Genomic DNA, 25,394 nt, shown 5'->3' with positions numbered 1-25,394 from the left:
ATTATTAGGTAACTAACTTGCTTGTATTGTTATAAGTATATAATCTTCATGCCATGCCGAGAACAATTATCTCTACATTGGTTCCCATGTAAACAAAATTTGGAGAATAATGTAGAGATTTATTATTAGTCAAACATATATTTGAGGTTTCAACCATTTTTATCTGGTTATTCTCATGACGGAGGAAAGAAGTCTTTCTGATGTAACATACCAAAACATTCCCAAGCCATTCCCTTTGTTGAGATTAACATTAGAACAGGTGTCATACCACCAGCCTCCTACAAATAAAAAAATTATAACAGCAAAAGTCTGTGAAAAGATATATATACATATAAAGATGTAAACTTTCTGAGGTTATATATATATATATATATATATATATATATATATATATATATATATTCAATGTTCTACTTCTGAGTGCTCAATAATACTGTATAAAATAAATTTCGAGTGATATAATGTGTGTAGCTAAAGATAATAGTAGAAGTATATTTTTTGCCATTAGTTTTGTACATGCTGTGTTAATAGAGGTTTACTTGTCAGAGAAAATAGTAAAAGTGTTAAAAAAAAAGTGGTAAAATAGTAAAGATAATAAAAACAAATAAATTTTTATTACACTTAATTTTTATTATGCAGCCTCTCTACGAGAAGTTAGTTAAGATAAGCTTCATGCGTTTAGCTGATCTTGAACTCCTAAACACTTTGATCGATATTCTGTTCTGGCATTGGGACAAATCTGTTCAAACCTCGAAGACAGAAAGACACAAACTTTGGTAATTGTTGTTTCATAACATCATACCACATATTCATCTGACAAGATTAACCAACTCCTTAACAAATGACAAGCACCTGCTGAGAGCATAAAAAGTAGATGATGCCAAAGTTTTACCTAACAGCATTTGTTTACCTTTTGACGAAATGGCACAATTTCTTTCAAAATGAGTTAACCGATCATTGTCTCTGTCATAAGTGGTAAAGTTAAGTCCATGATGGTAGAACGAAAACTCGTCTCTCAAGGTTCCATTGTAACCATTGCTGCCTATCTGCAAAAATCAACATAAAAGAGTGCAAGACTTGCCACTACTTTTAGTTGGTTTTCCTCCAGCAAAATCTGTCTGAAAGTTGACTCTCTGCGGAGCAAAAACTATAAATATTTTTGTAGAATATTTAAATGCTACAGGGTGATGAGTAAAACTAATTATTACTTAGGGACTTTGTCAACTATTAAAGTGAGCCATACTTCTTTAACAAAACGTTTATACTTTTTAATAACATTGAACAGAGTTTCTTTAGATGCGAGACATAACTGGGATCAAACATAATCAGCAAGATTATTAGAATTTATCTTTCAGTTTCACAGTTTAAAGATTATTATTAATCAAAACTAAAAACAGCTAAATTTTAAAAAGTTTACTTTTAAGTTTTTTTGAAAATATCATTGGTGGCTGCTTTAACAATGTAGTACCTTACATACATTCTTTTAGCAGAAAACATATATAAAGGCTATATATCAAACCATTTTGTCTTTTTTGTTTTTTAATTTTTGTATGCCATAATTTAAAACACTTTTCTGTTTTAAATTATGGCATACATACATTTAATAAAATTAAATTATTGTCGATCAAGTCATATATATCAACAATGGTATTTGTTGGTTTGATTATATCTTATTAGTAAAAAAAATTTTCTATAATAATAAAACACTGCTAATGACTTTTTCAAAGTCATTAGCAAAGAATTGATCAATAAATTATAGCTTAATTGCACTAGACAAGCTACTTGAGTGGCAGAAGAAGTTAGAATTAGATTTATTGTAGTACTCCACTATTTCATGGCTCAGTTTTATTATCTTGCTACAGCATTTAACTTTGTAACACGGACACAACACAGACAGATTCTTTTCCTATCAATGATGAACTCTGAACAAGATTGCAGTCAGCGTTAAAAAAGCACACAACTGCCTAGAAAACTTTGCTTGTTGCAAAATAATTAAGTTGGCAAAGCTGAAAAGTGACAGGATATTTACAAAAATTATTGTCTGAGCCAGCTATGAATCCTTACTCCAAGCTTGTAGTTCTCGCTTTCACTTCCAACTATAAACCACTGCCAGGTACCTTCCCGAACTCTGCCATTGCTTGAGACTAGTTGAATGTTTAGCTTCTGGTTGGTTTGAGTCAGGAGATGAATTTTCTCATTTCCTAAAAAAATTATGCACATTTAATAGCCTAATAAAAGAAACAGAAATAATTATAACCAAACAAATGTTCTAAAACAAAATACACTTATTTTGACGTTATGTAAACTAAAGTAAAGACAACTAATACCATCTAAAGTTATAACTAAGATAATATAGTAAGGATGCAATGAGCCTCCGATCGTCAGTTGTTTTGTCAATGTCACTTGAAACAGGTTTTTAACTGATGACAATGATTTTATATGTTATTTTTCTTATAGTAGCAATGTCTCTTACTTTCTTCACAAAGAATTCATGTCCTTTTTAGTAGCTAACAACTTCTAACCATTTCACTTCACTGAACTATATAAAGAGTTAAATATTCTGTAATTGTATCAGTTTTTGAAAGCTTTCGTTTACTGAATAATAACCATGTAAAACAACTAATGCAACAAATGTTTTAAAATTTTTAAGTTTGCATTTACATACTAAACACTAAGGGGCCTTGCCCACTATCACCCAAATCAGCGATTAGGTGCGCTAAACTGCAAAAATGGGTGCTGTTACATCATTTTGTGATGAGTGGTCAAAGTAATCGTCACTAGAGAAGATGCGATGAACTTTTAACATGTTGAAATTTGACACAGATAATCGCAGCTGTTAGGTTATTGATTGGCTGATTCAATGTCAACTTTAGTGAACAGCGATGTCAATCCATATTCGAAAGCATGGCAAAGAACTAGGCTCTTGATGAATGTCGTAATCAGACAATTAAAATGTAACGAAAGAACCCACGATAGGTAATTTCTATTGTATGTTGGTTAGCGGTCCTCCACAACTAACCCCTCATAGTGTGTACGTTTTATTCTTGATGATGATGTCAAAACAGCTAAACATGTGGTTCATTGCACTGCGAAACATTGATTTGAGCAATATTGTGCACTGGCACAATATTGCTTTACTCATTGCTTTACTCATTTACAACTGCATTTATGAGTAAATTGATGTTGATGAGCAGTTGGTATAAAAAGAGCTTCATATCAAGTGGTGTCTAAAGTTAGCAGAAACCTTTGAGGCCTGAAACAGTAGAAAATTTAATTTCAAGTTTTGCAAGAAGTTCAAACAGACACTTCCAAAGTTAAATATTTTCATCTTAATCCATTGAAGCAGGACTGACTAACTAATTGCCAAAGATTAGCTTATTGATACAGATGTTTAGCACAGGCATTATGTATGGTTAAATATGCCAAGCTAGGATTCAAATTTTCTTTTTATAAAAACGTCACTTGTTTGTCAGTTTAGTGCTAAGACCCGGCTTTATATTGAATGAAGGTTACACCCCTAAGTCCGTGTCCAGCTTTAGTTTTTTTTATTGCAAAAGGAATTCTTAAAAGCATAAGCTTATCATTTTTTGAAAGTTTCTGAATAGTAAAACAGTTTACTATATAATTCATAATATTTTATATACAATACACAGTTATTTCCCAGAAGAGAAAGCAGGTAACCGCAAGAGCAGATGTTCACAATCCACAAACCTTTCGTATTAAACGTTTTTAACCTATGAAATTTCAGAAAGTTGACTTTTTGGTGATATGATATTTTATTCCGGCATTTATCATCATAGACTAACCTGCTCAAGAACAACTTTGATATTCAGCATGGAGAAAATCTAGACAATATGACTCCTACCTAGCCAGTGTTCTCCATCCACTCTACCAAATCCTTCTTGGTATTCTTGCCAGCTCCTATTGAAGCTAGCCTTCTGTTGATCTCGTCTCTGTATAACTGTCCAGCCATGATTTCCAAAGAAGTCACACCAAGCATCAAAGGTTGGAGGGTTGTTAAGGGAAACTGTTAATTTGTATATTCCTGGACTTCTATGGCCATGTTCAAAGTAGGCCTGACAATCTGCACAAGACTGAATAATGCAGTTCATTGGATATTTAGTAATTAGTTCCAGTTACTATACAAATGAAGGTACAGCCAGACATCTTACTAATAGATTAACTAAGTCACTTATTTTGAAACCTGCCACAAGACTTAGTCATAGACCTATCACAAGACAGCTATAGACCTGTCACAAGACTTAGTCATAGACCTATCACAAGACAGCTATTAGACCTGCACAAGACTTAGTCATAGACCTATCACAAGACAGCTATAGACCTGTCACAAGACTTAGTCATAGACCTATCACAAGACAGCTATAGACCTATCTCAATACTTAGTCATAGACCTATCGCAAAACAGCTATAGACCTATCCCAACACTTAGTCATAGAGCTGCCACAGGACTGCTATTATAATAGACCTATCACAACACTTAGTCATAGAGCTATAGCAGGACTTAATCACTTTGTCACTTAGCATAGACTTAGTGTAGGATTTAGTCTTAGAGCTACTACAAGACTCACTCATAGAGCTACAGCAAAACTCAGCCATATACGTGCTACGTAACTTAGTCATAACCTTGCTGCAAGGCTTGGCCCTGAACCTTATAAATGATTCAAACATGGAAATTTAACTGTATCTGATTAAAACTGAGTAGGCCTGAAAGTGCAGAATTATCTAGTGTTTGACTTTGTAAATTATTCATACACCTACTAATAGATTTTTTCATTGACTCTACTTGTGACAGACATAACAATGAATATCTTTACCTTATGTACTGCTACAGATATTGCAACACATTACTCAGTATTCTTTATGGATAGAGGGTTTATAAGAAATTGAGAGCTCATCATATATTACTTAATTTTTTAATATATCGTTTATGAAATAAAATAATACAAATTTACTTAATTTTTTTGAGTCTTGTGCAGATCAAAATAATTTACATTATGTATGACAAAGCGAATCATTTTGCAATTTGAACAATTCTCTTTTTGAACAGCTTTCTGAAATGGATTGTGATCGATGTGTATTTAAATATTCTTATTCTTATATAACTTAATACCCTCATTGCATTATGTTCATTTTCGGCTCACAGGCTGATAAAATTGCCAATATATAGCCAATCTATATAGCCAATATATAGCCAATCTTCCACCAAATATTCGTTCTCTTAGCAGAGTAAGGCATTTTAAACACTATTTGTCAGACTATGTATTCAATTTTAATGGCTAACTGTTGCTTTTTTCCCTTTTTTTGTTTTACTATTGCTGTATGGCCTAATTTGAAAAACATTTCTATTTGTGAAATGAAATTATTGCCAATAAAGTACTATATATATATATAGCCAATCTATATAGCCAATCTATATAGCCAATATATAGCCAATATATAGCCAATATATAGCCAATATATAGATTGGCAAATTACGCGCTTTGATAATAAAGGCCGGTCCCCTCTATATTGCTGCTTGGAGGGTTGTTCTCTCTGCGATTAATCGTTGACTATGCATGACAAACCGAGGCAAAATGAATATGTAGGAAAACTATACAGCCGTCAAGTTTTCCCGATATTTCGCCAAATGTCTACATCAGCCTTTGCAATGTACAACTTTTCTACAAACCTGATTGGCTGTCCCAGATTGCTTAATTTGTATTCTACTTCGTGATGAAAGACTAGTATTTCATTGCATTGGCGAAACCACGTTGTATAATGACAACGATATGCCACAGACAATACGCTGACATAAACATTTATGACAGTGTGAACAATTTTTTTACAGATGATGACTGATGTATTGTGAGACATACGGCGATATAATGTAAACTAGTCTTCACCGACTTCAGCCAGACTAGCGACCAGCAGTTTAAACCTTCTAGTTATCCTAATCCTTAGGTTATGCCTTTCCTTGTCTACAGATAAGGCATATCAGCCCAACTGTAGTAGCATGGTACTTGTCACACTGTCGTAACATGTTTATGAACCTCTTGGGTGGCCTAAATTATTTATACGTCTTGGGATAATCGGGCAAACCCTCATTTACATGTACATGGCGGCAAACAATTTGGCCATCAGATTGGCCAAAACCAAATGGCGTTGTGAGTTATAGTTAGATCCAAATAAACTGAGAAACCCAAAAGTTGAAGCTGCAAGCTCTATGCATAGAACTCTTGTCCCAACTATACTAGGTAACGATGTGGACTCATGATTTGTTCATTTATATTTATGGCAGCCTATAGAAAGCCCGGAATAAAGAACTCTTGTCCCAACTGTACTAGGTAACGATGTGGACTCATGATTTGTTCATTTATATTTATGGCAGCCTATAGAAAGCCCGGAATAAAGAACTCTTGTCCCAACTATACTAGGTAACGATGTGGACTCATGATTTGTTCATTTATATTTATGGCAGCCTATAGAAAGCCTGGAATAAAGAACTCTTGTCCCGACTATACTAGGTAACGATGTGGACTCATGATTTGTTCATTTATATTTATGGCAGCCTATAGAAAGCCTGGAATAAAGTTTTGGTTAAAATCGCATCAAAGCTAAATTTGGGAAAATGTTAATACATGTACCTATGCCAGAAAACACTGAGTACTACATCTGTATTGCTCTTCAATGATTCTGTGAATAAGTTTACAATCTTAATTTGTGTCCTACTTAACTCAAATTCTCTAGCAGCCTATTTGTGCTAAATAGAAGTAACTTACTCTGATGATGTGAAAAATAACCAGTTTAATGTGTTTATTCCAGAGAATAATTACTGCATCTATATATCTATTTCTCAAAGTTTATCGTCATATGCGTATTCGTAGGTTTGATAGTCCGGCTATAGCAATTATTTTAACATTGGGCCCACACATTACAAACACCCAGTTAGGAAATTTCAATCTATGGCTTTATCATATTTGATATATCATAATCACAGGCTAATTATTTTAGCAAAGCGACCACACGTTACGAAGCTGCGAGGAAGAAATATTTTGGGACTTATGTATGTGCAGCCTGATGCTTTTTTGTCTTTATTTCGTTAGGGCTAATTTGTTCAGCCCCACGATATCGACAATAATTTATCTACGATCTTAAAATTTGGCAAATTGTGTACTGATTATATACATTGTTAAGAGATTCAGTTGCTCGCGAGTTAAGCGTTATTCGTTACAGTAAAACGGTTGCGCAAACATAAAATCACTTAATGACAAAATTTCAGCTAAAAGACGTATTTATTAATACAATGCGCCCACAGGTCATTACGCTCTCATCAAACACAATGCTTTCCGCCAAACAAACATTTCTCAACAAACATTTCTCAACAAACATTTCTCTCTCAAAATAAATATTTGGCGATTGTTTGAAATGCATTTCATTTGGTCGTAACGATTTTTGTTTTAGCACTTTCTAATAATTGTATCATTACTAAATAATATGTTTCGTAGTTTACATACTTGCTATTTATTTCACATCTTAATTTAGTTCTCTTTTTTATTTATTCCAGCTGCTCAGAATACTTTTTTCCAGCTACAGCATGTCTTTTGGATGTTGATTTGGTACCTTGCGCTCCACAATCATTGTATAGGAATAAATATTTTGTTCGTTTAAACACTCTTATGTTACTTCTTTTAGTTCAAATTAAAACATCTTTGTTTGTATGTTCCTATCAGGGCTCACTTTGTGTATTAGCTTTTACATCTTTCACTTTAAACCTAACCAATTAGTAATTCGTAATAAATTTCACATTTTACAACAAACATTTGTAACATTACTCTAAGATTATCTGTTAGATTATCTGTGAGATTAACTGTAAAACTTATCGTGTAAGATTACAAGTATCAGTTATTCCTCACCCTCTTATATTTACACAAATTTACGTACTTTGAGAAATGTATACATAAATAGATTTACACTCTCTTATTACATTTATAAACTTCGTATAACCTTTGAAGTTTATAATATAAGGCTTTAAAGTTTGTTGCATTATCTTTTTTATTTCAACTTGCATTTTTTTAAACATAATTGGAGTATAATGTCGTGTTTGAAGTTTAAAAATTATTCATTTTCCTATGCTGTTTTCGTATCCTATTACTTAGTTTCCAATCTTTATTACTAATATTAATTTTTCATTCGACCATTTTTTGGCAGAAATTGTTCTAATAAAATTTCAACTACAACATACTACCATATTCTGTCATATTTTTTTATTAATCTGTTACATACATGTATTCTCAGAAATTACACATTGTCTAATGCATCCAAAGAAAAGAACCTGTTCTGCACAAAATCATTTCCTTATGAAATAAAGTTTGAAAATTACGGTTGTTTAACAAAGTTTGAAATTAATTAATCTATTAACTTATTTAGACTACACAAAACACTTTTCTCATGATATGTAGTTTGAAAGTTAGAATGGCAAATGTTGTTATATGTTAAATATAAGTCAATTTTTTGTCCAAAGGACTTTTTTATCACCCGAGCAACGACGGGTAGCACAGCTAGTTTGTTTATATTAATGTCTGCATCATTTTATAATCAGTTCTGCACCTATAAAATTAATTTTAAACAGAGACAGGTATCTATACTGAATTTGAACATTGTAGGACCAATAGGACTTTATTCTCTTGCTAGCCGAATGTCCAGCATTGCACGAATGATAGAAAAGTTACCTAACTAATTTGAGTAACTTACCTTAAAAACTAGATCTTTACTAAAATCTCTACTAAAACAAAAACCACGTTTTAAGCGAGCTTAACAAACGTTATGCGTATTGGTCAAAAGTGCTAGTTATTAACCCCAAGCAAGCACTTTAAGTGTTAGTGTCTTAACCAATGTAATAACTATTTTCATAATGAATACACTGTATTTTGTGCAGTTTAATGGTCAAGTTCACCGCCTTTAGATCTGGAGATCCTGAGGCCAAATTCAGTACCCTGCAGATTTTTCATTGCTGTAACTGGACAAGGAGTTTGACAAAAAGACAAACGTTGAGATTTATACGAATTGACACAATTATGTTGAGTCATAGGAAGGTCGCTGATTAGCTCAGTTGGTTTGAGTGTCAATCTTATAAGCTGAATGTCATAGGGTTGATGAGCATGTTATTTATCTCTTCACTTCAATAAACAGAATTAGGTGATTAAGTGAAGGTTATCGTATTTAAAACAACTGCCATTCTGCCATTTAAACATTCCTGGTAATTATAGGGTTGCACACATCATATGTTACAAGATTTCATCAGAAAGTATGAATATTTTTCGAATGTTTGAGATTTCACTTGTTGTTTTGGGTGATTCGGTCGAAAGGATGCTTCAGCATGAAAATTGTCAAAACTTGATCACGGTTAAAACGCTATGATATTTCCAATTCAGAAGTTTACCGCTTAATAATGGCAGTGAATGAACCTGTGAGTTATCTTATAGTAATCGCAAACTCGTAATGATTTTAAAGTTCAAACTGTACTCACACAAAGCTGATTTTAGATAGAGTGTATTACAATGTAAATTGTAATTAGTGTAAATGAGGAACACACATTTCATTGAATCAAATATACATAAATTATTTCTCATACATCAATTAAAAATACTTACAAATAGAGAGAGATATTTGATAGTAGATAAATTAAATGGTAGAAAGAGATGCTACCATTTAAGATTTAAAATTGGTAGCAAAATAAATACTAAGAGTTCTGGTTAAATTTTAATTTAAACCATAACTGTCACGTACAACTTTTATCGTATTTTCAAAGTGAATCAGACACGCTGATTCCGATTTTGTACTCACAATAAAGATTGTTTCACTAACTTTCAGAGTATAAAAAGGCTTTTTTACATCGTTTTAATATTGGTCTCGAAAACAGCACAATCGGCATAACAAGCCCCACCCATAAATATGTGATGAAACCTAGCTTTTTCAGGAACAGAAGTTAGGGATGCTTTGTCCGATTTGGAATTATAGAGATGGGTGTCTGAAAACCCGTTATTAACTAAACCCAGCCTGTAAAATAATCTCAGCCTTTAATGAAACTATTTCAAATTTCTCGTAGCTTGTTACATGATGTTTAAATGGGCTAAACGCCAACAAAAATTAGCTCAAAAAATCACGATTTTATCACAAGCTAGCGTTGTTATCATGTCTTTTTGAGCCCATTTTTAAATATTGTGGTGGATGGCGTCCCCTTGCATTTAGCCAAACCAAGCCGATGCACAGTCAAGCCATCCCGAGTCAAGCCAAGCCACAGCCAAGCCAGAGCCGTACCGACTCAAGACCGAGCCGAGCCTGACCGAGCCGTGCCAGGTCTAACCAAGCAGAACAAGGTCGGGGTTTAGCAGCTATATAAGCCCGAACAATTGCATAGCAGCGCAGAGCTGTTCTGGGCCTGTTCATTGTCTGTTACTTGATTCTTTCTTGTACACCTTGATGAACTAAGTAGAAATATATGCATTGTACTCATGCACGAGTCTTGTAATAGTGGAGGAAAGTGAAGGTCGCACAAACCTTTTCAATATGCATATTGAAATAGCTTATTTACCTTTCAGAAAAGACTGAGATTCTTTTTAAGACTGAATTTAGATAATAATGGATTTTAAAACACCCATCTCTATTATTCTAGATCGGTCTAAACATTCCTAAACTCCGTTCCTAAAAAGCTAGGTTACGTCACGTATTTATAGGCGGAGCTTGTTGTGCCGATCGTGTTGTTTTCGAGACTGATATTAAAATGCTGTAAAAAAGCCTTCAATACCCTGAAAGTTAGTAGACCAATCTTTATTTTGAGTACAATATAGGAATCAGCATGTCTGATTTACCTAGTAAATACGATAAAAGTTGTACGTGACAGTTATGGTTTAATTCACCTGAATTATGAAAATTGACCTTTGAAATTTAATTTCACCTAAGTGAAATATCATTTAGCAGCGGCCATGAGCACAGCTGCAAAAATATCTGCCCAATGTCTTGACTCTGCATTTTGCCGTGAGTATATAGCCAAACCTTTAATACATGCTGGAGACCATGTCTTGATGTTCCATAGCGTTTAACTAAATTCATCACTCTCCAAGTCTTTTTCTAAAATACACAGTTGACTTACCTCTGAATGCCGGATAAATAATCTTGCTTCTGTATACTGTACAAGGGGGGCACTTACCTATGAATACTATACAAAAAACACTTACCACTGCTTACTAGACAAGGAGCACTCATCTCTGCATACTGGACAAAGAGCACTTACCGCTGCAAACTATACAAGGAACACTAACCTATGAATGATGCACAAGGAACACTTACCTACGAATGATGCACAAGGAACACTTATCTTTGCTTACTGGCCAAGGAACATTTATATCTGCTTACTGAACAATTAAGGAACACTCACCTCTGCATGCAGAACAAGAAACACTTACTTCTGAATACTGTACAATGAATACTTACCTCTGCATACTGTACAGGAAACACTTACCTCTGCTTACTGTACAAGAAACACTTACCTCTGCAAGCTGGACAAGGAACTGGGCCTGTAGGTGCCAGTGTAGGTGTAGTGGTTGCTAGCTTACCAGCTCGACACCTACCCAGTTTTTCAACTAACTCATTATAAAGGCGTTTGGCCACTTCTAACTTGATGTCCGAGCTGTTGTCTCGTTTTTCAACTGAATTCGCACATCCTTCAGCTTTTAACAAATCATTGAGAATAATTATTTGCTGTTGGTAAGCAAACAATTTTTGCTGAGCATTGCTAATAGTCACTTGACTATCAGAATTTACCGCAACCAAAAGTAAAGCAGCGATCAACGGCGATCTGACCACCCAGGTCATAATGAACAGCAGCGTGACTAAGATGGCTCAATGTGTTTAATCTCGGGGGAGGTGTCATGCTTTCGTTATCTTATATATTTACAGCTGCATTACTTGAATGCGTAAACAGACTACTTTGGTAGACAAAAGTCTGTTAGTTCCCATAGGTAGTAAGTAATATGTCTCATGGATTTTTTTAAATGGTAATCAGCTGATATCCTTATGAATTACACTTTTACCAACAACGATGTGACTAGTAGCTGATTATATCCAGGCAATGTATGAGCTCATCTCATTGTTTTTGCCAGTAGTCTGGAAGTAATACAAAAGCTGTTCCAATCGGCTTAGGTAAAATTAAAATACAATAATGCCTAAAGGAAACTACATGAAAGTACTTACGTATATGTAATTCACTCAAGCGGTAGCCAGCTGAAGTTCGACAAAATCTAGTAAAAACACCAAATGTCACGCACTAGGCAGGCAGGTATAGAGTGGCATTGCGTACTTTCAGTAGTTCTCAGCATGAGTCAGCAAAATTGAACTGACTAGATGTTCTGGTTCCATTTTGTTCTGTTCTAAGCAACCTGAGTTACATTGTGTAACATCCATTAACCAAATGAGCCAATATGACCCAAGAGCTCAAGTTTAATATTTGGCACACAATTATTCAGTTGCGAGAGAAATAAGTACGTGATATTCTAAGATTTATGGCAACTTGTTGGAAACAATAAAATGAGCTGGTTTTTTACATACTTCTAGGACAGATTTTGAGGTATGACTCAGTTAGTTTACTGATCTAGTTGTCAACAGCCAAAGTTTTAGGAATGAAGTCGTTGAACAAACTCAGTGCGACTTCAACGCTCAGCTATATAGCTCATACTAAAGCTATATACCAAGTACTAAAGCTATATACCACAAACTAAAGTTGAACTTTAATAGTCCATGGTTATTGAGATTAAAACCGGAAGACTTCTGGGAAAAGTAACAAGCACAAACTTTTGGCTGTTTTTGGTAAACTTTCACTCAATCACTATGTTTCCATGATGCGCAGTGCTTCGGAGTTGCGCTATCTCCGAATCATGGAAACGTCGTCTTCGCACTGAAATCACTGCGCACTGATCAGTGCGAAGCCAGTGCAAATTCGCAGCAAAGAAACAGCGACTGCGCAGTGGCTGCGCATAGCTCTCATGCCGTGGATACGGATTCTTCGAAGGCTATAAACTAGTACAAAGGTTGTCCTGCTAATCTTGTTTTTTTATTCTTCCGATCTTCTTTCACTTAAATTTAATTATGGTCTGCATTCACGAGGATGATGAGGTGATTACTTTCCTGGACTTTGTTATCGATGCCAACACATTTCGAAAAATAGGTGGCAAGTCCTAAATTAACGTATAAATAATATATTACTTAAAAATACTTATTAAAAATATATTACTTTGTAGAAAGTGTGTTAAGGTTTGTGAAACCTTGTGAATGTGTATTGTAAATAAAAGTATAATGACGACAGAATCATAAAAAGACCGTTTATGACGTTCGGTATCCGTGATCGATTCTATTTCTCCATCAGGCGATTCGATTTATACAATTTCTCTTCTCTGGCTAATTTGCTGAAATTCTGAAAACCACTGCGCAGCATGGAAACGTACAATCCCCTCGACTTCGGAGGGGGGCTGCTTCGCAGTACTGCGCACCATGGAAACATAGTGATTGTTCTCCGGTCACGAATTGTTCCAAACCTTAGTTTAACTCCTATACAATCCGTGTTTTAGTTTCTTCATGAAATAATATTTTCTCTTTTGAAGGCTAAAATGACATCATACCTATCCACTTTGTTTATTGTGTTTGATTTTTACAATTCGTCATGCAGGTTTTACTGCACCAATTCTCCTTTTACCCATACGAAAACTTGGAATATCTGGGATATATTTACTTAAGAAAGCTCAGTGTTGAGGAAACCACAACGAATTCCTGCATGGGCTTGTACTAGGTACTGATCGAGTCCATGTTAAAAATGTTACTGAAAATAATACTAGATTCAACTCCAAAATTGCATCTTTAGTTTAAATTAATTTTTGACTGTTGACCAGTAACTAAGTTTCCATTCAGAGATAGCAATGTCTTCATTAAAACAGCTGTGACGTTCTCATTCAGTGACGATGTTTGGCAGCGAAACACACGTACAATATTCCAACCTTGTGCCATGAAAATAAAATCAGCAACCACTGGTCGCACTTGTGCCTGTAGATAGGCCTTGCTTTCATACGCAGATATTTTTGTTGTTGAAACACTCATGTCTATCCGTTTTTACTTGAAACTGAAAACAGCAAGCGAGAAGGCTGTACAGACCCTAAAATCCTTTTCCTTGACTTCCTAAAGATACAACCTTGACCTAAGACGTCGCGCAACGTTTGCTCTACTATGGAAACATGATCTGCTGGTTGACACAGCGAATAGCTTCAGCACCGACACCCTAAAGTATTGCAACACTATCGCTCTTTGAAAACCTAGAAATTTTGTGCCAGCCTAAAAACTACAGATCGGTTCATTTTCATGAAGATGTGTAAGGTAAATCTAGAGAAAGTATAAGTGTCACCTTGGTTGTGCGCAGAATGTTTTCAATGACTGAGACTTGAGCTAGCATGGTAGAGGAGGAACAAGTCATTTTTATGATTTGCTAAGAGGATGTTGTTTATATAATGTAATACAGAATTAAATGTGTATTTGATTATGATATTATGATTGTAATATATATAGTAACTCAAAGTATAATAATGACTCTAAAAACTAATCAAGTGCAAATACCATATGACCAACTCAATGAACTTAAAGTTGTCTTCACACTGATAAGCAGCAACAAATATTACAAAATAGCCATGCAGTAGCTTCTTAGAAGGCATTTATCTGTTGCAAGTTTGTATTTCTTCTTACGTAATAATTTTATATGAAAAAATTTTAAAATCTTTTACATAGAGAGCAGGTTCGAAGAAACCAAGAAATTAACCAGTCAGGGTGATTGAGCTGAGACACTAACACCAACACTGATGAACCAATCAGCATGGAAGGATTGGATGGCCATTGGGTGAGACTTTCAGCCAGTAGGAATGAGAGCGATCAATACTCGAGCATGAAGGAGGATAGAGTCTCCCTGAGGAGGTGGACAGCATGATCTGACTGCAATGGCAGGATGCTGAGAGATTCTGCCAAATGCCTGCAAATAAAGGAAGCAGATTCTGGTCAATTTTATGCCTGTTCGCCCTCATCTCTGTGCATGAAGTCCCGCCACTCTCTAGCCAATGAGTTAGCTATTAAGGCCCATGAACACTATCGCTCAAATATGCATTTAGCTGTGCGATGGACTGCAATGACTGGCTGTTTTGACATCATCGCCGACGATAAGGTACACACGATATGAATTATTTGCTGTAGGTGATTGCTAACCAACAACCGATAGAAATTACGAAATTGCATTCGTGACATCGCGAGTCCTTCTGTTATCTTTTAATTATCTGATTCGTAATTAATTATGAGCGTAGTTATTCACCATGCTTGCGAATACGAATTGACATCCATTTTAACCAATGTTGAAATTGGATCAGATGCAGTTTACAAACAGTTAACCAAGATGTTAACAGTTGTGATCATCGGTGTCAAAGTTAAACATGTTGAAAGTCTATCCCATCATCGCTAGCAACGATTACGTTGGCCGCTCATTGCAGAATGATGTCATAGCCGCCCATTGTTGTGGTCCATCGCACATCTAATCATTGATTTGAGCGATAGTGTGCATGGGCCTTTAGGGCGCGTTTACACTCTCTTGAATCTTGCATAGTCAGAGCTAAACAGCCATAAGCTAGTACGAGATACAAGATTCTGTAAGTGATAAGGCACGAAGTGGCCAGCACGAAGTGGTGAGCTATGGTGCCTCAGTAGCACGCTTACTATACTGTTATATATAGGCTACTTACTATCCTACTAGCCAAGTATTATTTTAACTCACTGCCCTGACCTCACTGGTTCAGAACATAAGACACTGTACTATTACTTCAGACAGTTTAAGTGAAAACTACTGAAAGTAACTAGAAGTTGAGTACAGGGGGTGATCGATTTACACCATAAATCCGTTCTTAAACCGTAGTGTAACTCAAATTTCAGTGTAAGTCGAAACACCATAAATAAAGTACTCTAAACATTCTGTACTGTTAAGTATTGTACATTACTTTAATGACATGCATCAAATGACATAACAAACAATAAAAGGAAAATAACTCTTTACCACATGAAGTACATATTATTTAAACTATTATTTATTTATTAAGTTCGTTGCGACCAATGTTCGTTGCAGTTTCACAGTTTTTGGAGCGATTTATAGTGTCTACATATATCATTTCCATAGTGATGGCCTTTCTTTTCTTTGATACAACATCATCAGAAGCATCCGACGTAAGTTTTGAAGCCAAAATGAAGGGCAATAACTTAACAGAAACAATCGAAAATGTGAGAGAACGGCGAGACACAACCAATATGGCGTACCACTGAAACAAAGTGGCGCTATCATCCTCACCTAGCATCGCCTCATAGCGTATTCGTCCGCTCCGCAAGAGGAACTAGTTTGCTGTTGGTTACATTTCTTACGACGCAGAACAGTGTAAGTCGGAAACGCTTTTAAAGGTGTTTAATGGTTTTTATAATTATGAGGTGGTGTGTCGTAACGGCGAAACGCTGTAAGTCAGGACTGTTGTAAACCAAAGACCCCCAGTACTACGATTACAGAGTTTACAATCGCTGCACTTTAGTATTTAGTTGGAATATTTATGTAGTCTCGAGCATTTCAGTGAGTCTAGCAGCTTGCTCTGGTGTATTATAACTACTGAACAAGAAAACGACAAGTTAATCAAAACATCCATACGAAGACTAATTACAGTGTGTCTTCGGGTTACGGTGACCCCGCTATACGATTTTTCTCCCTGCGATGTAAAACATGAAGATTTTGCGCTTCATCTAAACGAAATAATTTCCGCCATACAATATCAACGAAAAATTTGCCTAAAGTTCAAATTCTGCCGTCGGTGTGCTGAATATGTTGGAATAACAAATGTGCTGACATGCTATTTGCCGAAATCACTCGCCCAACACCAGGGTTAGCTCGGTTTAAACCTGATTTAAACCAGCTGAAAAAACCTGTTTTTATGGTATTTTCATTTTTTGTGTGTGAAAGACGCAATGTTTTGAGCTCCTCGCGTTTTCTGTACATAGAAATTCAATTATATGCAATTATCAGCTGTGCAAGTTTATTTAGGATATAATAGTAAAGCGGTGGTAGAGCTCAAGTTGAAACCACAGAAAATCCTAGCACAACAATGAATTAGTGAATTTCATTTTCAATTGTTTTGTCAAGTGATATGATGATCCCTGTCTTGATGAAATTTAAAAACCATGTGAATTATACTAATCCAATCATCGTCTTTAACCCTTTGGCAGGGGAAACGACCAGAATGTCGTTTATCGGTTGCGTGGGGAAACGACATTTATGTCTATTTTGGTAGACTTTTATAAAGCTGTCGCCTAGTAACGTTAAACAAAGGATATGAACACTAGTAAGTTTTAAATATCATCAACAAGATATCGTTCGATGATTTAAAATATGAAACGATTATCTGAGAGGCGTTGCTTTGTGCTAAAAGCTAAACAAATCGCGATTCCTTGGAAAATATTAAAAGTTGGAAAAACCAGTCAACATCGGCTCGACTTTCAAAACGGTAAAATAGAAGATCATTTCATCCTGCGATCGTTAGTGATTTTTTGTCTGATCAGAATAAAAATAATTCAAATGATAGAAGTGATGTAAACTTTTTGGATTTTAATATACTTGGAATATGCAGAGAAAACGATCGTTATGGTGGCTCGCACGGCTACATTATAGCGTTTGACTCTACCGAAAAAATGCTTCCAAGCATCTCATACAGGGACAATTGCACATGGTTGTAATTTTTTTGAGTAGTAGATATGTGAATGAATTTATATGTACAAAAATTTTGTTCATAGAAATAAATTTAAGATTTGAGCTATGCATGTTCATAAAATAACGATTTTATTGAATTTTCGAAAATAAATTACATGAGTTTCGGTTGTTTTTGGGGGGCTTATACCCGGTCAAAGGGTTAATAATAAATGAAAACTTTCTCAAGTCTGGCCAGAGAGAAAGGATTGCTTACAATTAGAAATTAAATCAATAAAATCCTTATGGGCAAAAGCTTTTGGTTTGCAAATTAATATTTCATTGATTGGGCGCAAGCCAAAGTAGTTGGATTATTAGAATTCCATGTATCATTTTCTTGTGTTTCGAAAAGTTAAAGTTGTGCCTTGAATTTCCAACATGCCTTGAGCTGCAGAAGGCAAAGGTTTAAAGGCAAAATGTAATAGGTGTGCTGTAGCAATGCGAGGTCATGCAGATAGGCTTAAAGCTCACATTGCAAAAGTCAAGCTGACAACATTAATTTAGACAGTGATGCACTGGGATTATAATTCCTACTCATACATCGGGCTGTATGTAAGAGTACGTAACTTTATGTGATAAGATTTCTGCTCTTTATTTCTTCAATCATGTTTGATTAAAGACTAATTCTGAAATTTTTATGTTTTCTTTTTTTCCATAACAACTCCCACAGTACCATTTTTAACATATGATTTCACATATGTATGTTCAATACTCAATTATGCAGCTAAAGTAAGTGATGTTAATTAGCTTAAAATTGCCAAAACCATAAAAACCGGTTTAAAGCATAAAAACCGATTTAAACAAAAAAAAAACCTGTTTTTTTTCATAAAAACTGTGGCTTTTTTCCAACCCTGCACAACACATGAAAAAGAAACGATGCTCGATCTCTCTCAGTTCAGTGTTATTCATTATTATAAAAACAAAACTAGAAACAGAGAGGTGATAAAGTTGTAGCCGATGAAAAAGTTGAAGTTCAGTAAAATAGTTAAAACTACAAACTAAAACTTAGCTTAAAGTCTGTGTTTAGAGAGCTAAAATCGTTTAAGTTAAACTCGTCGCTCACATTATACGTCTGAATTGAATTTAAGAACTGCCTACGGTACGTACTGCACATGGTACATTGTAACATTACATTTTATTGCAGATCATAACCACTAAACACACTAAAGTTACTGTAGCTAACTTTAGTTACTAAGGTTAACACACTATTTTTTATTAACTTTTAATATTTACAGTACGTGTATAAAATCTTCATGATTTTTACCAAGGATTGTTTGCATTAGATATGTACTATGGGTTTCTATACCACTCTATAAGATATTTTCACCTTACGATGCCAACACCGGAACGAATTAAAACCGTGTCATTAGATTAAACCTACAAAACACCAAGCGTTGTCCATGCAATCCAAGCAAGATTCACTACCGACCTTGAGGAGACAATCGCGGTGTCCGGGATCAGCCGATCCTCATCCATTGACATGATATATTTGATGTTCTCAGCAGTATGCAGGGCCATCATGGACTGAGCAAGGAGGTGCAGAGGAGTTGGGGTAGTGAGGGAAAGCAGACGGCGCGCAAGAGATAAGAGCTCAGGTCGAACCTTTTCTATAGAGTATCCACAGGTGCTGTCCTCTGCTGCCTGTTAGGTGAAATGGAATGAAACAGTCAAGCCTTAGAGTAATGTTGTCTGTAAAAAGCTGTAGCAACTTTTTTGAGCTCATTTATGATATAATAAACATAATGATATTTATAGAATTTTGAACCAAACGGTATTTATAGACCATTTGATTTAAAAGTTATGACAATTCATATGGCCACTTGTCAGATACTAAGCTTTACAGAATATGTAATTATGTCCTGGTAAAGAAACTAATTTGGTAGCGAAAGAGTAAATATACTAATATAACAGATTGCCTGTTTACGAAAGCACCTTGAAGGAGAATAATAGGTGTTGGTATATGCTAATTACAACAACCACTCTGTAGTATGCACCCACAGCTTGACTGAGCACTATTTATTGATATAGATAAACTTCAAAGAGACCAAAAGTAGCCCAACCTAAACACAAGTTTGACTCTTTAAAAGTTATGACAATTTATATGTGCCTTAAAGAATAGAGAAAGCATAATATTATTATGCTTTATTATTCATCTTGAGGTGTTGACTGATGTTCTAAAAAAAGAATCAAGGAGATTGACCAACCAGAAGCTGAGATATAGCCAGCCAAACACAGGTCTACCAAAAAACAAAAGTGTTTTGGTAATCATCAATATATGACGTATGAAATCGACTTGTGTGTCATTGGTCAATTAAGCCAACTAATGCACTCTCCTATAACAATCACGGCGTTTTAATTGGTTTAATCCCTGGAAGTATAGAACAATCAAATTGGGCCTAACAATCATCGCTCCTAGAATTCCGAACCAGTCCCTCTGACGTGTAGATTAGTTTTAGCATAAAATAATTACACGCATCTATTATTTCGCAACATTTCGCTATCTTGCTAGTTCAGCTCAGTTTTGTTGTTCTCCTACTTAGCTTCCCTATTCAGACTCATCTTTAGCGTTGTTCAGATTTTTTAACTATAGCTAATAAATAGAATCAATTAAATCAATCTCGGTTATCATTTGGAATTTTCTACAAATTATATTAGTTACATCATTTATTCTATACGCAGTTATATTATTATTTTGTATAATATGCATTATGAATATTATATAAATCATAAAAAATAATCATAGATAAGATAATAGATCAATAGAAAAATCAAAGCAAAAGTTATCGTTTTCTTTTCTTATAGCAAGAGCAGCACGGTCAAGTTAGTCTTTTTAAGATTATGGCTGTAGTGAACTTCCAGTCTGTTAATAGTGACGATAATCATGAAAATCAACTGAATGCTGCAGTAGATACACAGTAGAAAAATGATGAAGGAACAAAAAGTCCCATTCCTATTTCGTATTCTAAAAAAACTGCAATCGCGGATATCGCATATAGACTATACACGCGCCGTTCGTTGAACAGATGATCTTCGGAGCATATCCGTAGAGATCGAGTTAAAATTTGAAGCACAATAGTCAAAATCTGCTCTTCTGCTTTAAAAAATCATGACGAGGGGTTGTGGGCAAATGCCTTTACCACACAATGTTTGGATGATTTTCCTGAGAAACCAGAGCTAGTATGTAAATTATTTACTATCGCGAGAAGCGTTTCACATCTCGTAGCCAAAACAATCATTATAAGTAACGGCGGTAAGGGTGCGCAACTCCGGCACATGACCATTAAGTCGATTTTATATGTCATAGTTTTCGGGATTTTCGAAGGGTTTTCCTCTGATTCTTTATTAGGTAGACCTGTGTTTGGCTGTCTATATCTCAGCTTCTAGGGGGTCAATCTCCTTGATTCTTTTTTCAGAACATCAGTCAACACCTCAAGATAACTAATAAATCATAATAATATTATGCTTTCTCTATTCTTTAACAAATATTAGGCTTCACCGAAGATTTAACATGTCCCAGAAAAACAAATTATTTGGTAGCGAATGAGTCAAATCCTACCATTTTGAGTTCCTCCATCACATCGTGCATGGTGACATAGTCGAGGTATATCTTCCCACCAATGGCCCATTCACTGATAGAGTTAGATCCGGTTTGCATCTGATCCAGATATGAGTGCAGCTCATTCAAGTTATCTGCCACAAGAGAACTTAGGCTATGACAGGTAACACGGAACACTCATTACATAAATCATGATATGTTTGTCAACACTAGCCACTTTTTTATCGTTCAAGCACCACAGAAGACTCCTATTGGCTGCCATGGATCTTTCCGGAGCCCATGACCAATTATACAATCTATCAGCTTTCACAACTACCATATATAAGCGGCCACCATGTAATAATAGGCCGCACCACAAACTTTGAAGGATGTTTTTGAGTAACAGGTATACAACATGCAGAACCTGTACCGGTCATTTTTCAGTTTTTACGTCCAATGTCACTTTTTGTCATTACACGCGCGCATCGACTGTCAAGGTGGCAATAGACCAATGAGTGCTCACACAAATCAGTACCACATCAACGAGCACATTTCATAACACATATCATCGAAAAGGGTAAAATACGACAGCATCTGAATTTCTAAATGTAAACGTAGCTTTGGAGACCGACAACCAAAATGCTGCAGCAATTTTTTTATTAACGCAAAGTGGGTGCAGGGGATGCCGCATGACAATGACCACGACTAATGACCTCATTACGTCAGTACAAGTACTTGGCATTTCCTAGCGTCTTATTGTTGAATAAACTATTTTTAGCTTTTGCGCATTCTAAAAGGTATCTTATAACCAAATGTTATGAGAAATTTATATATAATAATTTATAAACTGCATGTATAAGCCGCAATCTAAACTTTTAAACAAAATTGTAGGTTCACAGGTGTGGCTCATACACAAATATTTATGATAATGTCTTCCCTGATTGAAACAAGATTACTAATATATTCATTTTAGAATACTGAAAAAAACAATCTGGTGACCAGTTTATGCCAATTTCAAAAGATGTTTTATCATATAGGAAGTGTATTTCACTTTTTCATAATGATTGACTGAGGTTATAAAATTCCCCTAGGAACAAAATTCATTCCGACAAATTGTACGATGTTGAAGATATTTTACATTTATTAAAAGTCATATGATGGGTTATGCTAGACCCTCTATGAGTTGTCCAGATTAATTTAGTAAGTTTACAAACGGCTATTTCAATAACCGGTTCCAAACTGATGAGAAGAAAACATCATTGTACTACTATATACAGCCCGAGCTGAACTACGGATGCTGGAATGGTAATTCACCTCTGACAATGAGCTCCGGAGCAACCTTGTTTAGGAGGAGTTTGTGGGCAGAATTATACTGGCCACACTGTAGGAGGTGGGTGGTCTCCTCCTCTACCAGTCCCTCACATCGAGCCTTAATTGCCTAAAACAAAACATCAGCTTAGAATGTTAACAAATGTATGCAGTCAGGAGTTCAGAGTTTTGGACACTTTTTCCTACTACTGGTCTTGACTACACAGTGTTTATTGAACATGATGCGAACCTTCAATGAATGTAACAGGTTGACAAACACATGCTAATGATAATAATAAAGAATAGTGTTTTGTTACAGAAGAAACTCTTTATGACTTATACAAACATATACAACATGTTAACACTATATATACATATATATATATAAATATATGTATGTATATATATAAATATAAAAGAAAGTTAGTATAACAATTTTGTTAGCAACAAAAAATATTAAAACTAACCATCTGGCAGTCATAACAACCAAGTCAGGTTTGGTTAACAAGCCGGTAGCCCAAAGAAGTTCAGCTCTGGCCCAGCTAATGATGATTTGCTAGAGTTGTCAAACTCGTTACAAAAGTGATCAAGTTTTTCCATGTATATAACACGATTTTTTCCCCCAAAAGCTAATAATATATCGAGATATTTCACCATCAGGTCGTCGTATTTACTAATCACTAATTGCAATCATGGTAACCTTGGGTTAATACACAGGGGTATGACAATGGCTCTAACCACAAAATCTTAACACTGCTAACGTGTTAACTGTGTGATCCGCACTAAGACAATAAGTTGCAGTGTGCGATTAGTAAAGGTAGTCATTTGTGACCGACGGAATACACGCTAGTAGATGAAATCTGAGTAGTGAGAATACTCATTGAGAATAGCTACGCAAATGCTTCTAGGATAGGTTGGCTCGACCGAAGTATTAGTCATCCAGACTTGAGGACTCAAATGAACCACTGTATGCAGCAGAACAAATGTATGCAGCAGAACAGATGTATGCAGCAGAACAGATGTATGCAGCAGAACAGATGTATGCAGCAGAACAGATGTATGCAGCAGAACAGATGTGTTCAACGATAAAAATAAATTTTGTTATTTTCGTTATCTATGAAGTGACCTCCATTCGACACAATGATTGGTGTCAACAGCCAATCAATGAGAGGAGCCTGTAGTGAGTAACTATGGGTTTGTGATTTCTGTGTCAATGATCGCTCATTGTGGACACCTGCCCTATGACAAAGCACTAGTAAGAAATCCAAGACCTGCCGTGAAAGCAGTTTTCTCAACAGAGCAATAAAACTATGAATGTTTGGACGCAATATTAGGCTAAACAGCGCGTATGAAAGTTCGAGTTCTAGGTCTTTATTTATCAAAAGGATGTCAAACAAAAGCTAGTAAATGGACCCACTAAGACTCCTTGACAGATATTCTATTTTTCGATATATAACTCATATGATCCCTTGGTCTTGATAGACCGAGTCAAACAATAATGGGAGAATACTTCTAGAATATTCTCATATGCTGTTTAAAGCCAATCCTCGAGCCTGAGCTCTCATTCTGATTTACGAGTACGCTGACAGCCCCGTGCGTCAATTCCATAAATATTCTATGATGCAATAAGGAAAGTGGCGCAATAGTAGCGTGTTTGAACCTGAATATCGGGGTTTGATTCCCCTGCGGTGCGATCATTTTTGCTAATGCCCTTAGTGCAACCTCTGACAGATGGATGGACACGGCCCTAATTACAGTACAAATACAAAAACAGTGCCCTTAGTGCGACTTTGGACAAATAGATAGACACGGCACTTATTACAATACGGATTAAGGATGGTGAGAATTTTTTTCATGGAAACAAGTCTAACACTTTCTTTCAATATAGAAGATTGCATGTTTCCAATCTTTCTCATATGACTTCCACAGTTTGTTACAAACATTTCTCCACTTGATTCTCCTTCCTGTTAAAATGGAACTCAGGTGTCTCGCAATTCTGGTGAAATGGATTGTTCAATTTTTACATGTTTGCAGCAAAACTCTTTTACAAATTAATCATTTATCAGCCAAAAGAATTAGTTGAGTTTTTATCGGAAAACCTTTTCAGTTAAAAGACCGAGTGTAAATCTGGTAGGATATATATCCATTTAGAAGTTTATAGCACTATTAACTATCCGCTCTTGTATACATCAAGTTTGAGAAAGCCTGAGAGCTCAATGGTTCACCTTCGCCTCAGAGAGCCATCTGGAAGGAATATTTAGTTCATCGAGAAGGAACTTCTCTCTCCTTGCATAGTCAGATGACGGACTGTCAGCATCCTCGCTGAGAGACATGCTCTCAGAGTCACTTCCTGTTGCATCACTCGGGTCAAGACAGATGTGGCGCAGCAGCAGTTCCTTTATGGTCTTCTCACGACTTAAAATGCAAAGTATACTTCAACCAACAGATCTGTCAAGAGTGTTCTGTTTACTCAATGGGCAAATTTCTAGTTCCAGAAAGACTCGATACACTTTAGTACTTAACCCTTTTGCAGGCATAGCGACATTATTGTCGTTTCGCGATACTGACGCCAATGGGCAGAGCGACTATTAACGTTTATCTTATCGTTTTAACTATTTATAACGTTTTTATAAATTGATTTCTGGTTAACTTATTGTGTTCTTTTATCTAATTTTTTTACTAATAGTAAACTAAAATATATTGGTC

At 35.4% G+C, this 25,394-nt stretch overlaps 2 protein-coding genes across 4 annotated transcripts in view; both read right to left on the bottom strand.

The window, feature by feature from the left end:
- Positions 1 to 159: 159 nt before the first annotated feature.
- On the bottom strand, positions 160 to 11,929 carry LOC137402435 (angiopoietin-related protein 7-like). The gene is made up of 6 exons (XM_068088933.1): positions 11,821 to 11,929; positions 11,547 to 11,705; positions 3,866 to 4,084; positions 2,065 to 2,201; positions 911 to 1,046; positions 160 to 278 (listed from the first exon to the last, which is right to left on the bottom strand). Exons 1-6 carry the CDS (start codon positions 11,927 to 11,929, stop codon positions 160 to 162), a joined length of 879 nt encoding a protein of 292 aa, XP_067945034.1.
- Positions 11,930 to 14,532: 2,603 nt separating this feature from the next.
- LOC137401463 (nuclear pore complex protein Nup98-Nup96-like) overlaps positions 14,533 to 25,394 on the bottom strand; it is a 71,820-nt gene continuing 60,958 nt past the window's right edge. For all 3 annotated transcript variants that reach the window (XM_068087814.1, XM_068087816.1, XM_068087815.1), the window contains exons 31-35: positions 24,914 to 25,103; positions 22,695 to 22,818; positions 21,402 to 21,535; positions 19,275 to 19,486; positions 14,533 to 15,058 (exon numbers count right to left, since the gene is read on the bottom strand). In XM_068087814.1, the coding sequence (XP_067943915.1) occupies positions 14,962 to 15,058; positions 19,275 to 19,486; positions 21,402 to 21,535; positions 22,695 to 22,818; positions 24,914 to 25,103 (757 nt within the window). In that variant the 3' untranslated portion in view covers positions 14,533 to 14,961. The remainder of the gene's footprint in view (positions 15,059 to 19,274; positions 19,487 to 21,401; positions 21,536 to 22,694; positions 22,819 to 24,913; positions 25,104 to 25,394) is intronic.

The sequence above is a fragment of the Watersipora subatra genome, chromosome 8 (assembly GCF_963576615.1).
Source record: "Watersipora subatra chromosome 8, tzWatSuba1.1, whole genome shotgun sequence".
NCBI lineage: Eukaryota > Metazoa > Bryozoa > Gymnolaemata > Cheilostomatida > Watersiporidae > Watersipora > Watersipora subatra.
This window is presented reverse-complemented; position numbering and strand designations above follow the sequence as displayed.

Coding starts and splice junctions, on each gene's coding strand:
- LOC137402435 (XM_068088933.1), bottom strand. CDS start 11,929: ATGACACCTCCCCCGAGATTAAACACATTGAGCCATCTTAGTCACGCT. Junction 2,202..3,865: donor GGATGGAGAACACTGGCTAG/GTAGGAGTCATA, acceptor TAATTTTTTTAG/GAAATGAGAAAATTCATCTC. Junction 1,047..2,064: donor GCGAGAACTACAAGCTTGGA/GTAAGGATTCAT, acceptor TGATTTTTGCAG/ATAGGCAGCAATGGTTACAA.